We start from the raw sequence: 12,685 nt of genomic DNA, 5'->3' as shown, positions 1-12,685 counted from the left end.
AACAAAAACAATTTGAAAATTTATATTAATCAGTGTCAAAAAGACAACAGCGATTCATTGTTATGATTAATATGTACATGTTTTGACAATTGGTAATATATTTTTGTAAGATTTGGTCCGAAGAAGGAAGGGACCTGTTCATCACTGTTTGGATATTCGATTTTTATTTAGTTGTAGATTTAATTGGTATGAAAAGTGAAATTCAATGTTTATCTTTACCCATTAATGGCAGGCAGAACAATTCATTTTTCTTTCAATAGATGGCCCAATGTCTTAATCAATTCACCTTGATTTCACAATTCCATTTGAGTAATATACAGTATACTTTGTATAATATTCACATCTGTACCCATTCTGTTGCAGTTAATGCAAATACATATATATATTTGGGTCGATTTTCTTACCTGAAATAAGCTTGTACTTCTTCCCACTTGTGGCTGCATTGTCATGGTGATCACGTTTTGTCACATTTCCCTTGTTAGAAATAAAGTGCTGCAAACAAGCCAAGTGGAGTTAAGTTAATAAACCCTTTTTATTTAAGTATATAGACATTGGTTATAGTGAAAACCGACATATAGACACTGAGTTTTACATACATATATACAGCTGGGACAAGCACTTTCACCTTCCTGCGTTGTCACAAGATCATACGAGAACATTAATTAAATCTATACATAACCGCGCGGGTGTTGTCTATTTCACAGAGTGAGACCAGTGAGGGTGCCATTTGTGTGCGCAAGTCAACGGATGCACTGCCAATAAATAAACAAAAAACGCGTACGCCAAGCAAGCTTTTTCGTTTGGCGTCAATGGGGTGAACGCTTGTTCCACCATGAGGTTGCACGTATGTTTTTTTTTCCAGGTCTTGACGACGACGATAAACACAATCATGTGTTCCCGTTGGGAAACCAAACGATAAACATGATGGTGAATATCCCCCCCCCCCCAAAAAAAAAATCTAAACACAAAACATTTTCACAAATTTCTGTACAGGGGGGAAAAAAAAATGGCTCTTTCAGGAGCTGCATGCAAATATTAAAATCATTTGGACGAATCAGCGTCACAGCACAGCCAAAACGACAAAAAATGTGGACAGAAAGAAAATAAAACAAGAGCGCTATTTTACAGTTCCGACCTGTCCCACATTCCTTGTAGGTGGCGCTAGAAATGCTCGTTTCGACACTGGGAGGCAAAGTGGGGGGGGAAATGCTACCTGAAACTATCGGACTAAAACGGAAGACTGAACCACACATGGGGGGGACAAAATTGACAGCGGGCTTGACGTCAAACAGGCTCCCAACTTTTACACATATGTACATCTGTCAACTACGTGTGTGGTAAAGTTTGAGGCACAGCTAAGTGGACGCGTCCATTGATCCGGTAGGGACCAATAAACGCTAACGGGGCTGGGGGGCATCTATGGCCCGCCTGAATGGAATTAGCAGCAATGTGGTTTTGTTTGGTGCTAAAAAAAAGCCGCCCCTCAAAAAGGGGAAGAAACAAACAAAAAAAAAAAAAAGACTGGCACTAATCAAGTAAACAGCACAAGCAGCTGAAACCTGCCAAGGTAACCAACCCACCGTGACTTTTTGTTTTTAATCTAAATGTGGTCACCTTTAAGACTCTGAACCCCTCGCTTTTTCCCCACCCACAATACTTTCTCATACTCCGGGTGGAAATGTGGTAAACGTGGGTTTAGGGCTAAGCCTGGCGAGCTCCCCGGCTTTACCGAATCTGGTAACGTGCCCCCTCCCCAGCGACCCACCCCCACCCGTGGCTGATTTTTTTTCCTTGTTGATTCTCGTTGTTGCGGTCATCACAGTATTTTGTATGTTTGCTTTTTTTGCAGTTGTAGCTAGGACATGTGTCTTTCCTTGTACCATTCCACAAACTCGTCCAACAAGACAGGCCCTGGTGGGAGGGAAGGAAGATTTGCGTTAACATTGTCGAGCGTGGGCCTTCATGATACTGAAACCCTCAAAAAATAAAAAACTTGCAAAATATTTTTGTCATTTGTTCAGAATTTCCCCTATAAAAAAAAAAAAAAAAAGGGGGGGGGGGGGGGGGGGGGGGGACTTACAGGCTCCATCCTCATCGTAGTTGCTGAGGTCCAAGTTGATTGTCCGGCTGAACTCCAACACGTTGCACCACTGGTCTTTGTTGACCACTTTGTACTTTGATTGCTGGACATTCAAACAGTACCAAAATTACATCACATAATTGGTCAAGTTTCAAACCCAATGCTCGTTCCAACACTGGTAGGATGACGCCAAAGTAAATGCAATAACATGATATTTTTTCTCTGCGGCCGTCATTACCTCTAGAAACTGATTGAAGACGGGAAAGAGGGGCCACGTCTTTCCCAAAAGAAGACCCAGCATGCACTTAGCCGTGTTCAAGTCCAAACTCCTCTGATCCTTCTCCTGCCAAAGCACACAATCAATCTTAGAACCAACACATTTCCAGCCAACACACTGTAATTTCACTTTTGCCAGACTCACCCTGGCAAAATCAAAGGCGTATCGGTAAATGTGCTTAAAGCTGGTGCTATCGTTGAGGACGGACCTCAAGAAGTCCAACGAATTCCTCAGCCTCTCGGTGGAGTCGCACCTGTTGAGAGCACACGAGTCGGTCAGATGGAGAACCCCCACACACTCCAGAAAAAATGGTCGTATACGTACTGCAGCGAGCCCATGCCCCTCAGCCACTCCTGCAGCGTAAAGTAGCCCATGCTCTGAGCGTCCAACTTCCACGCCAGCACTAGCATCACCACCTGCAATATGCGAAACACCAACATTGGACCTTCTTAGAGATTACATTAAAAGCCCACCACCTGTACAACTCCGATCTGCAAAAACCTTCTCTGTACAATATGAGCAGTTTAACAAATCTAATATCACATTTGGAAAGTTCCCAAACAAATACTACCAATCATCTTACATTCTCGGGTTCCACTCCAATGTCCTCACAGAACTTCTCCATGCCCTCTGGTCCCACCACGTCATCACAGCCTATCAGAGAGCAGCGTTATGCATCACATGACCAAAACAATGCAATTTCAATCCATAAAATGTTGGCTTACCCGCATATTCATAGAACCACTCCAAGCATCTCTTGCTGGAAAATGTTTCCTCCTCACGGATGAGTGGAGAGTCAAGTTTTCTGAAAGTGCAGAAAGAATAAAATAAAATGAAAAACAATAAAATAATAATAATAATAACTACCTATCCTGGCGACTCTTCTTTGCGGACAGGTCATCTCCGGCAGTGGGTCTCCTCTTTTTCCTCGGGGGCATGGCTCTGGAGCAACAAGCTAAAGAAAATCAAAAATGTTATATTAAAAAAGGAAAAAAGTTATAGTTGAGTTTTCTTGCATTCAAGCATGAAAACCTTTGCAGATATTACCTGACGAGCGGCTCTCCTGTTCAACGTCTTCCGTGAGGTTCTGCCAGAAGAGATGCCAAATGCTTTTAAGCCAAACAAGTATACGCTTGAAAAACAAACACAACATGTTGTCGTATACATTTACCAGCCTGTGCAATGTGTGGTGGATCTTATGGATGCTGGCCAGCGTAGTCAAATGAGAATTCAGCTGAAAATCTGTCAAAAGAAACAATAATAAGCAATTGTGGACATGGAACACAAGTCAAGTACGAGGAGATACGAAGATGACGTCACGGACTCGTCAAAAGTCCCGAGACCGTCCGTCGGCTAACGCTAGCGGTGTCAATAGATGTTCACGGCTTAGCTTTAGAGTGCAACGGCGTGATGTTTGAACACGAAACGACAGGGCGGGGTCTTGACGTGACTCGAACATGTGTTTATTTGGTTTCCAGTTGGTCGTCAAATGCCAATCGAAAGTGTTCGTTAAAAGCAAGACGGCAAAGCTAGCGTTAGCTTGCGTACCAAAAATACCAGCGCAACTTGCGCGGAGTTTACTAAGTAGCAAAGCGCGGTGTGCGCTTGGGATTTGTAGTCCATTTCTGCCAGGAGTTCCAATGGCAGCGATGCTCGGCCACAACCATCAAGAACTACAATTCCCCAAAACCCCGACAGGACGAGCGATTCTTTCAAAGCAATCTGCCCCCCCACTACTAACATTAAACCTGACTGATTTACAAGCCTTTTTAACATTATAAAAACGCATAATGTGTTTAAATGAGACAAGTGAATATGCTGTTCATCATAAATGCTAATCTGGGCGAAAAGAAAGCCAGCTAAACGGGACGAGCAAGTCAAATGCAAGATGTTAAACTCAACTGCGTCACAATTTTCACTCTTAAAAACCTACACAGGCATTTGACCCATTTCCACGTTCGTTGCGTCGTCCACTAAACTCCCCAGAGCCGAGACTTATCGTTCGTCGGTCACCGAAGACTTAAAACACGGGAAAAAGATAGCAAGGCAGGTAGATAAGCACGACACTAAAGATTCGCATTCGGAGGAAAAAATACACGTCGGCTGTAATCGAGGAAGGGGGCCGACAAGGGTGAACATATACATAATTTCACCCAACAAAAAAGTGTGGTGTCGAATAGGAATTAGGAGTCCATTTAGACTCTGTACACGGCCTTTGTTGTCGCGCTGGCAAATACAAAGAGACCGACGCAAAATAGCACAAAATTCATCGAACCCCGCAGAGCTGGCATAATATGGAAACGCGGACGAGTCGAACGCTTTTCTATTCATGTCTGGAATGTGTTCTGTTGCCTGTAAACGGTCCTAATGTGACCCAAAAGAGCCGGTAAGGTATACTACTTACTGGCCGCATCAGAGTGCATCTTTATGAAACATACAACTGTCTGTGAGAAGTCCGCATACCGGCCAATGGGCGGAGCAGGTCGACAAAGCCACGCCCCGCCGATGCTGATTGGACCAGAATCAATACAGTTTCCGCCTATAGTCCCATTCCATTGACCACTCAAGCTGTCTTGTCAAAAACACCTCGCCAACTAGTCCGCCCATGCGCCTATGTGATTGGTTACTGGTCACCAAATAGGCGTAGCCCGCTTTTTTCGTTTATTGGTCCTGTTTAGTTAAAGAGACATGACTGAAGCGGCGAAGCCGGGTGCGTGCCACTTCCGCCTGTACTAACATTTGATTGGCTATTTGTGCTGTCTTAAAAAAAAAAAAAGATCAGGACTCCGCCTACACGCTAACGTGATTGAGCAAAGATCCCAAAAGGCGTGTACCATCATGTACTAATTAATTTCACAATTTTGCGATAAAATGTCGTTTTCATGCGATATTGCTTGTTAAATAAATTACAAAATATTTTTAAAAGATTTTAGGTTCTACATGGTCATTTCTTTTGTTAAAAAAAAGTCAAAGGTCAGAAGCCAGAGGTCTTCTAAAAATATTACAAAAAGCCTTACCATACATGGTCTTTTTCTAAAAAACAAAAAACCTTGCTTTACATGGTCTTTTTTTTTTAACAAAAAGAAACCTTACAATACACGATTTTGGTCATGGAAGAAGAAATCGACAATTTGAGGCATGTGAAATCGTATCAGTCAGTTTATTACACACCTCTCGTTCATGTGTGTGTATGTATATGTGTGTACATACACCACTCCCAAAACCTTTGTTTGGGTCCAATTTCAGAATGAACCTAAACCGCACTTTCATCCACTTGTGAAAAACAAATGCTAAAGTATGCCTTTCTGTGACTCTTTGTTTCTCTGTCACAACCGGCAACGTGCAGCGTAAAAAGAAGAGAGCCTGAAAAAGTCATAGCAAGGCATAAGTGGACTTGCTTGGGAATTTATTAGTCCATTTATGCGCATTTGAAAGTTTAGAAGTCATTCAGTGTAGATGTGTAGCCTAGCTTAGCTTTGCTCCCTTGTATGATGGTGAGTAAATAAATAAGTCTGGTGGCCAAGGATACTTTTTCAATGCTTTTAGATGAAGCGGGTGACGGGACGGACTCGGGGTTGGGGGGGGATTTGGAGTTAGGGGAGGGCAAGGCACCGTTCTGCTCTCCTTTGACAACGTTAGTTAGTGATGCAGTTAAGACTCCCACGGTAAAACGTTTGGAGGTGAGAATGCACGCACGAGTCCCCATCCTGCCTTTCGAGGCCAGGGCGTTCCCAAACCGGATGGCGGCTTATCCCTCTCGGCGCGTGGGAAAAGACAAGAGAATCTTCTTCTTTTTGCTTGTTTGTTTAGGCGTCAAACTGTGTTGGGTTGTTGGCGTGTTCCTCACAAAGAAAGGATCTCAAACTCTTCGTCCTCAGAGTCAAAGAAGCGCTCCAGACGGTCCGATTCGGAGAAGTCTAAAAATGCAGAATGATGCCTTAAAATAATACTGACAATCATAAATGTTAAAATTGGACATGAATGTTTTATTTTATTATTTTACTTCAATTTTCATAACTGTTGGAATCAAATCAAGATCCAACGTGACATAAAAGTTCATGCAAAAGAGTCTTACCAGGAGTAAGGTTGAGCGCGTCCACGCTGACCATATGTGACGGCTGACTGTCCACCAGCTCAAACATCGGCAAGCCTCCTCTGTTGCACGACAACTTCGGCAAAATTTAAAAGGACATTGTAGATACTCGAAATGGAGTAGGAAAAAGTACACCTTTTCACTTCCTGTAGGTGTCCCAATCTTTCTGCCCTCATCTTTTCAACCTAGTTGCGGAGTCCTTACCCTCCGTATGCGCATGCACCAGTCGTCAAAGTCGTCCTCCGTTCTGCAAAAGAAACCCTGGAGGATACAGGGACATGGGTTTTGTTACCAAGGTGATCCGACACAAAATGGCTGCCGGCGGTGGGGAAGAGTCATTACGGCGGCGATGGACGGGTCCAGTTCGCAGATGTGCATGCGGCAGGGCGGGTGCTGGCAGTGGTACGTGTCGTCGGGCACCTGGCCGTCGTCGCAGGGTTCCACGGCGGGCTGCGTGGTGTGAGGGTCCAAGTAGATCAGCTCCTCGCCTGGAAGGAGGGAGACAATGGGAGATGAACAAAATGGCGGACGCCGGACAAGAGGTCAAATGGGGGGAGACGTACCGACGTAACCGATGAAGTAGTGAGCACTGTTTGGTTTCCCGCCAATGACGCCGAGCGACTGTGGCAGCATGAAACATTGCTGTGGTAGCACAAGAACAGTTTTAATTTTGACAGGACAAAAATGTTGGGACAGCTAGAGGAAGTTTTCAAGTCCTAAGCAGTGTCGTAGAGACTAAGAAGCAAACATCACCTTGAGTGTTTGTATGTAGGCGTCGTTGATATCACTGAGTCCAAGCCTGAGCGGGATGAGGAGGACGAGCGGCCTCCAAAGTTCCACATCCTCCCCCGAGAAAGCGCAGGCGCCCTCCATACAGCCGTTCAGTTGGCTGGTCGCCGTCGAATCGCCGCACGCTCCCAGATCCGCCGCATCCAGCCAAGGCATGCACAGACGCTCTGCGATTAACACCGTGGCCGCTCGTCATCACTTTGGACGTCCCCATGCGAGCGGTCAACGGCAACTCACTGATCTCCTCGATGACCACCGTGTTGTCCATGGCCACGTGCACCACCAACCTGCTCCACGTGTCGAACACTGCCAGCTTCCTGGGAAAAGGCAAACGATGGACTAGCGACGTGCTATTGCTCATTCGACGATTAACGTTGAAAAGACTCACTTGAGAACCTGTGCCACTGTGTTTGGTCCGTACCACTGTCCTATGGGCTTCCCCTCGCCAACTCCCATTTGGGCTGCACAATAAATTCCACAAAGCCAAAGAATAAGTCAAGTACCTGAGGCGGGGTGGGTCAAGGTGGCAGCCACGTACCGATCTGATGTATGGAATAGTAACTATCTTTCTTGTCGATGAAGGCGTTGAGGATGCTGACGTACTCTTCTCTCTGCTTCTGCCCTGATGACCATCGCCAGTCTGCCACGGAGGAAAGTATAACAAGGATTTGGACGTGTCTAATGGCTGCTTACTGGCCATACGCTACCTCTGCCCAAGTGTCGGCACATCAGGGCCTCGCCCAAGATCATCTGCCCGCACCGCAGCATGCAGCCCCAACCTGTGTCTGACGTGGGCCCCGTGCCTCCTGAAAACGAATATTTAAGTTCGCGGTGTTTCTTTGGCTCTTTCAAAAAACAAAATGGCACTCACCTATGGGGGGGAAGTTTTTTCTGTATGTGAACCAAAGTCGTGAGGTGACGTCTGATAGGATGTCATCTTTTTCTGTCGGAAAACGACACATTAAGCCATACAGTCACTTTTTGCTTCAATTCAGTGCTCATTATGCTGCTCCTTCTTCGTGTTTGTGGTCCAATTAATTGCCTGCCGCGAGTTTCGGCAAAGACTTGCTCAAACGAATAGATCGAGGTTTGACGTAGCAAACAAACAGTGGTGCCTCAAGTGTGTAGCAATACTTTACTACAAAAATAGACCGGTTACAGGATCAATTACAAAATAAGTATGCTCGACTATAACAACAAGAAAAGATTATTTTTCTTGTTGTGGTTATTTTTATGGACATCATCTTGGACTTTGTATTTTTGTATGGATTCTTTCTATTTGTCGTGTTCATTCCTATTTTGTTTTGTGACCTGTGGAAAGAGTGCTTACCTGTGAGCGCGTTGTATTCTCTCCCTAAAATCCAAACAGGGTCGGAGGTCTCGGGGAAATCCTCAATCTCGCCAAAGCGAAGCGTGTCATATGTCAACGCTGTTGAGTGAGGGAAACATATTAAGACGTGACAATCTGTGTTCCAAGGTGTCTTAATTCAATAGAACACCTGTTCCATTGTGGCTAAATCAGGTATCCCAAACTTGAACAAAATCATTTATAACACAAGTAATACATTTATAAAGGTTTATATGTTAGCTAGGTAGCTACTGTCTGGTTCACCTAAGATGACGTCAAACAAGACCTTTTGTATTCTCCCCTCAGACACTTATGGAACAGTCCTATTTTGAGTTCCCACTTATGTTATATCTACTTTATAATTTACAAAAAGTTGTAATTCGTCCATCCCCAGCCAAAAGGGACGCTATTTGGAAACTAGATTTGTACAAAGTGAAAGTTGTCAATCATCTTTTGGTAATGATGACTGAGCAAACACTAAAGTATTAGCAACATGAGTGATTTATCAAATAATGTATACAAAGTACACATAGCTTCGACACACGATGCAAGATTTAAAGGATAAATAAAAAAAAACAGGAAAAAAAACAAAATCAAAACAAAACAGCAGGCTAGCGTAATTTAGCAGCTAGCTTTGGTCATCACTCTAGCAGGGCTGACGCCAGCGAAGCTCCAAAGGAATGTCGCTTCGGTGGTGGGTTGGCAACCCAAGCAGACTTTCCCCCGGCGTGGACTTTGTTGTTAACATGTTGTTGTGTTGTTTCCACAACATGTAATGTTATGACGTTAAATGTTCCTCAAAAATCTCGCCTTACCTGCGTCCATCCCGACGAGCTGTGCTAGACTTGTTTGTTGTTCTCGAGCCAGTCTGGCTCCAGTTCGACCAATGGCGAGAGACTATCAGTGCGGAAGTGGGGAGAAAGGCGGGACGATCGCGAGTGCAGCCAATAGATTTTAATATACTGCTTATGCTGACCAATCAAAAACTGTTGACGTGGGAGAGGAGGAGCCTGAGAATGCAATAAAACGCTAGATGGCGCTGTTACTCCATCTACACGTACGTTCTGATTTCTTAGTATCAAAAATATGTTTATTCTTACTGTCGATCGTCTATATGTATTATAACCCTTTGAAGTCGGTGCCGTGAACTTTATTTTTAATAATTCCTTATTAGTCCAGGCCGAACCTACAATATAATGCGATCGCCACCAAATTGGACTTTGCAATTTAGCCGTATAATTTATACAACTATGGTTGTTTCCCTTTTTTATTTCATTTACCCAAAACATTTAAAAACAACTAAATAAGCCCACACAACAACAAAATGTCATGAATAAAAAATAATTTATTAAGGCGGTATTTGACAAATTATAACAATTTCTGGTCCAACATTGTGAATGTATAAAAGAAAACAGCCACAATAAAGTGAAAAGTGCACATCTAGGGATCAAGGATATGATTATCACACCCTTTTTATTAATCTTGTAAAAAATTGCACAAAATAGGCAGTTTTGTGTAATGCTAAAAACAAAAAAAATGCACACATTCTAACAAAATATGTGCTTTAATAATCAACAAACAATTAAGGTGCAGGTAGTGTGTATATTTGGGGGGGTGGAAGGGGACCAATGAGTCGGGATCCGTCACTTGTCCCTAAGCAGGTAAAGCACTGCAGCCTTGACGTAGTGTCCGAAGGTGCACAGAGACAACACCAACCAGTGGGAACGCAAACCAACTTCTGTGCTCACCACACATTTCGTCAGGTCCACCTAAACAAGAGTAAGAAGAACAAGTGAAGCAACACTTTATATTATTACACTTGAAGCCCTAACCTAAACTTAAAACCCTGAGCCAGATTTGAAACGCTACTTTGAATGAAACCAATAAGTGTGTGTATGCACACTCACCCAACCTCCTCTGCGTTTCAACCACGTGGACAGACTTTTGCGGACAAACTCCCCCATGCAGTCCACAATGGTGTGGACCATGGCAGGGTGGCCGTGGCGAACGCAGTCCACTGCAAGAGAGCCAGCCACCGCGTACAAAGACACAACCTTACCCCATGTAACCCCTGGACACATACACAAGAACACAAATCTTGATTCTTTTTTTTTTTTTGGGACACCATAGAAGCATTCTCTGTGCCCCGGAATTCATTATAATACAATCCTTTATTAAGAAGTAGTCCACTAATTTAACACAGTCTACTAAAGAGCATACTGGAAGTAAAATATATTCAGTTCTTGATATTTTTGTTCAGTTTTTGGCATTTGAGTCCCAGCAGAACTGTTACCACTGTTCTACAGCATGAATGAAAACTGGTGAAATCTCATTAACCTCCAAGAACCAGGAAGTAGCCTTCCCCAACACAAAGATGATTTTGTTTTACTTTTGTTCATAGCTGAGCATTGGCAGAAACTCTGTGCTCTTCCGATGCCAAAGTCGGCAGCTGAGTAGATTTTTTAGTGCGGAAAAAATGCCTCTGTCTGTTTTTTTTTCGGCTGGATGAGTAGTGTTACAATGTCCCGTTGAGAAGGAGGGGAACACAATGAGAGAAGAGTGAGTATCTCATTTAACAGGAAACTCCGTCGACCATATTTGTACTGTTTAGATGTCCCGACTTTGCCTTTCCGTCCATCTCATCTTCTCATAAACACACTTGACTGTGTTTGTCTTCTATGAGTATAAAGTGCAGGATGATGTCATTCGTGTCTCTTAACCAAATATGGAGCTTACCAAATTCTCAACCCTCGTATCATTCACCTTGGTTGCTTCATGATGTCACTAACCTGATAAATGATAACAAGTTCCTCTTCATGTCAACTCCACTTCCCTAAAACCATATTTTGGTCGTGAGAAAGAAAATATGAAGCCAGAAGGAGACTGGAGCCCAGTTTCAAACCTGAACCCGGGTGCAGTGAGGCACATGTGCAAACCACTGGCTCGAGGAAAGTGCGGGCTCACCTGTGGAGAAGATGTCGGCCGCCACAGCCAGGAAGGCATCCGTCACCGCGTTCTCGGAGGCCACCGTGATGTTGAGCTGCCGAGCCACGTTGCGATAAACGCTGGGACGCAGATATTCCAGCTCGTCACCTTTAAACACAAACAGGACAAACATTTATATTAGTTAATATATAGATTATTTGTCAAGTGCAAAATTGAAAAGAAAAAAGTCTGTGTTTTGTGTAATAGAATAATATAAACTATTTTGTTTACCTATTGACTTTCCTTTCTTCTGTATGGATTTACAATACCATTATGAACCATTAACCCGATTCAATGGTGTTATGATTTTAAAATGTAACAATTACATTGATTTGATTTGTGTATTTCGGCAAGTACATAAAGAATAAAATTTTTACAGCTTCATTTCACATTCCATTCGACATGGTTTGGCTGAAACCTTTGTCATGTTCTCCATAAAGCCAAACTTTCCAAGTTCATTAAATTCAAAGAAATAAATCATCAGCAATTATTGCTGGTGTGCATCTCTCATTAATGATTCAAGGACGCAACGATTTTAAGATGTGGTGCTCACCCAACCACAAGAGCACCGTCGACACGTCAGTGTGCGTCCCCCATGAAGAGGCAAACGGCTCGGACTTGTACCAGCCGATACCCGCGCGGCCAAGCCTGGATTGGATGTAGTCACGGCAAAGCGCCTTGGCCTGAGACACAAGCTCCTTGTCGGTGGGCGAGCGGTCGAACACCTCGGCGGCGAACACGGACGAGCGGCGTAACATCTCCATGTCTTTTTCCTAGTCCGCCGGCGACCTCCCGGAGCGCTCGGCTCGGCGGGCCGCGCTCGCACCACGCTCTTCGTCCGGTGGCTCCTGGAGGATTGCAAGGACTTACTCGGCTTTTATGTGTTGAGGGATGTCAAACAAATTTATCATCCTGCCTTTCGTCACGTCACTGAAACATTGAGTTTGCAATGTGGCAAAACAAAAAGTTAGTAAAGTGTCCTTCTAAGGACACATTTTTATTTGAGACCTTAGACCCACCCACCCCCAGGCGCATGCGCACAAGACAATCATCAGTCTTGAGTCTTTTGACTCTTACAGAGAAATCTCATTTATTTATAAATAAATTATTGAA

At 43.8% G+C, this 12,685-nt stretch overlaps 3 protein-coding genes across 6 annotated transcripts; all 3 read right to left on the bottom strand.

Annotated features, from left to right (window-relative positions):
* Positions 1–508: 508 nt before the first annotated feature.
* On the bottom strand, positions 509–4,849 carry dcun1d4 (DCN1, defective in cullin neddylation 1, domain containing 4 (S. cerevisiae)). Of its 4 annotated transcripts, none has more exons than XM_049719616.1 (11): positions 4,762–4,849; positions 3,529–3,599; positions 3,405–3,444; positions 3,225–3,312; positions 3,083–3,162; positions 2,941–3,011; positions 2,682–2,773; positions 2,502–2,610; positions 2,319–2,423; positions 2,081–2,183; positions 509–1,911 (listed from the first exon to the last, which is right to left on the bottom strand). In XM_049719616.1, exons 1-11 carry the CDS (start codon positions 4,778–4,780, stop codon positions 1,856–1,858), a joined length of 834 nt encoding a protein of 277 aa, XP_049575573.1. In that variant the 5' UTR covers positions 4,781–4,849; the 3' UTR covers positions 509–1,855. The 4 variants fall into 4 exon arrangements, with proteins under 4 accessions (XP_049575573.1, XP_049575583.1, XP_049575592.1 ...); XM_049719626.1 differs by lacking the exon at positions 4,762–4,849 and adding an exon at positions 4,633–4,651; XM_049719635.2 differs by lacking the exon at positions 4,762–4,849 and adding an exon at positions 3,682–3,957.
* Positions 4,850–5,498: 649 nt separating this feature from the next.
* atg4b (autophagy related 4B, cysteine peptidase) lies at positions 5,499–9,504 on the bottom strand. Its single transcript, XM_049719587.1, has 13 exons — positions 9,403–9,504; positions 8,570–8,668; positions 8,111–8,182; positions 7,947–8,045; positions 7,778–7,879; positions 7,628–7,700; positions 7,477–7,556; positions 7,204–7,406; positions 7,014–7,092; positions 6,793–6,938; positions 6,655–6,711; positions 6,433–6,526; positions 5,499–6,274 (listed from the first exon to the last, which is right to left on the bottom strand). Exons 1-13 carry the CDS (start codon positions 9,410–9,412, stop codon positions 6,201–6,203), a joined length of 1,188 nt encoding a protein of 395 aa, XP_049575544.1. The 5' UTR covers positions 9,413–9,504; the 3' UTR covers positions 5,499–6,200.
* Positions 9,505–9,914: 410 nt separating this feature from the next.
* On the bottom strand, positions 9,915–12,594 carry boka (BCL2 family apoptosis regulator BOK a). The gene is made up of 4 exons (XM_049732017.1): positions 12,126–12,594; positions 11,552–11,680; positions 10,495–10,658; positions 9,915–10,356 (listed from the first exon to the last, which is right to left on the bottom strand). The coding sequence occupies exons 1-4, from the start codon at positions 12,334–12,336 to the stop codon at positions 10,231–10,233; spliced, it is 630 nt and encodes a 209-aa protein (XP_049587974.1). The 5' UTR covers positions 12,337–12,594; the 3' UTR covers positions 9,915–10,230.
* Between the last annotated feature and the right edge of the window lie 91 nt (positions 12,595–12,685).

This window comes from Syngnathus scovelli, chromosome 10, assembly GCF_024217435.2.
Source record: "Syngnathus scovelli strain Florida chromosome 10, RoL_Ssco_1.2, whole genome shotgun sequence".
NCBI lineage: Eukaryota > Metazoa > Chordata > Actinopteri > Syngnathiformes > Syngnathidae > Syngnathus > Syngnathus scovelli.
The sequence above is the reverse complement of the archived record's forward strand: the minus strand, read 5'-3'. Positions and strand labels throughout refer to the sequence as shown.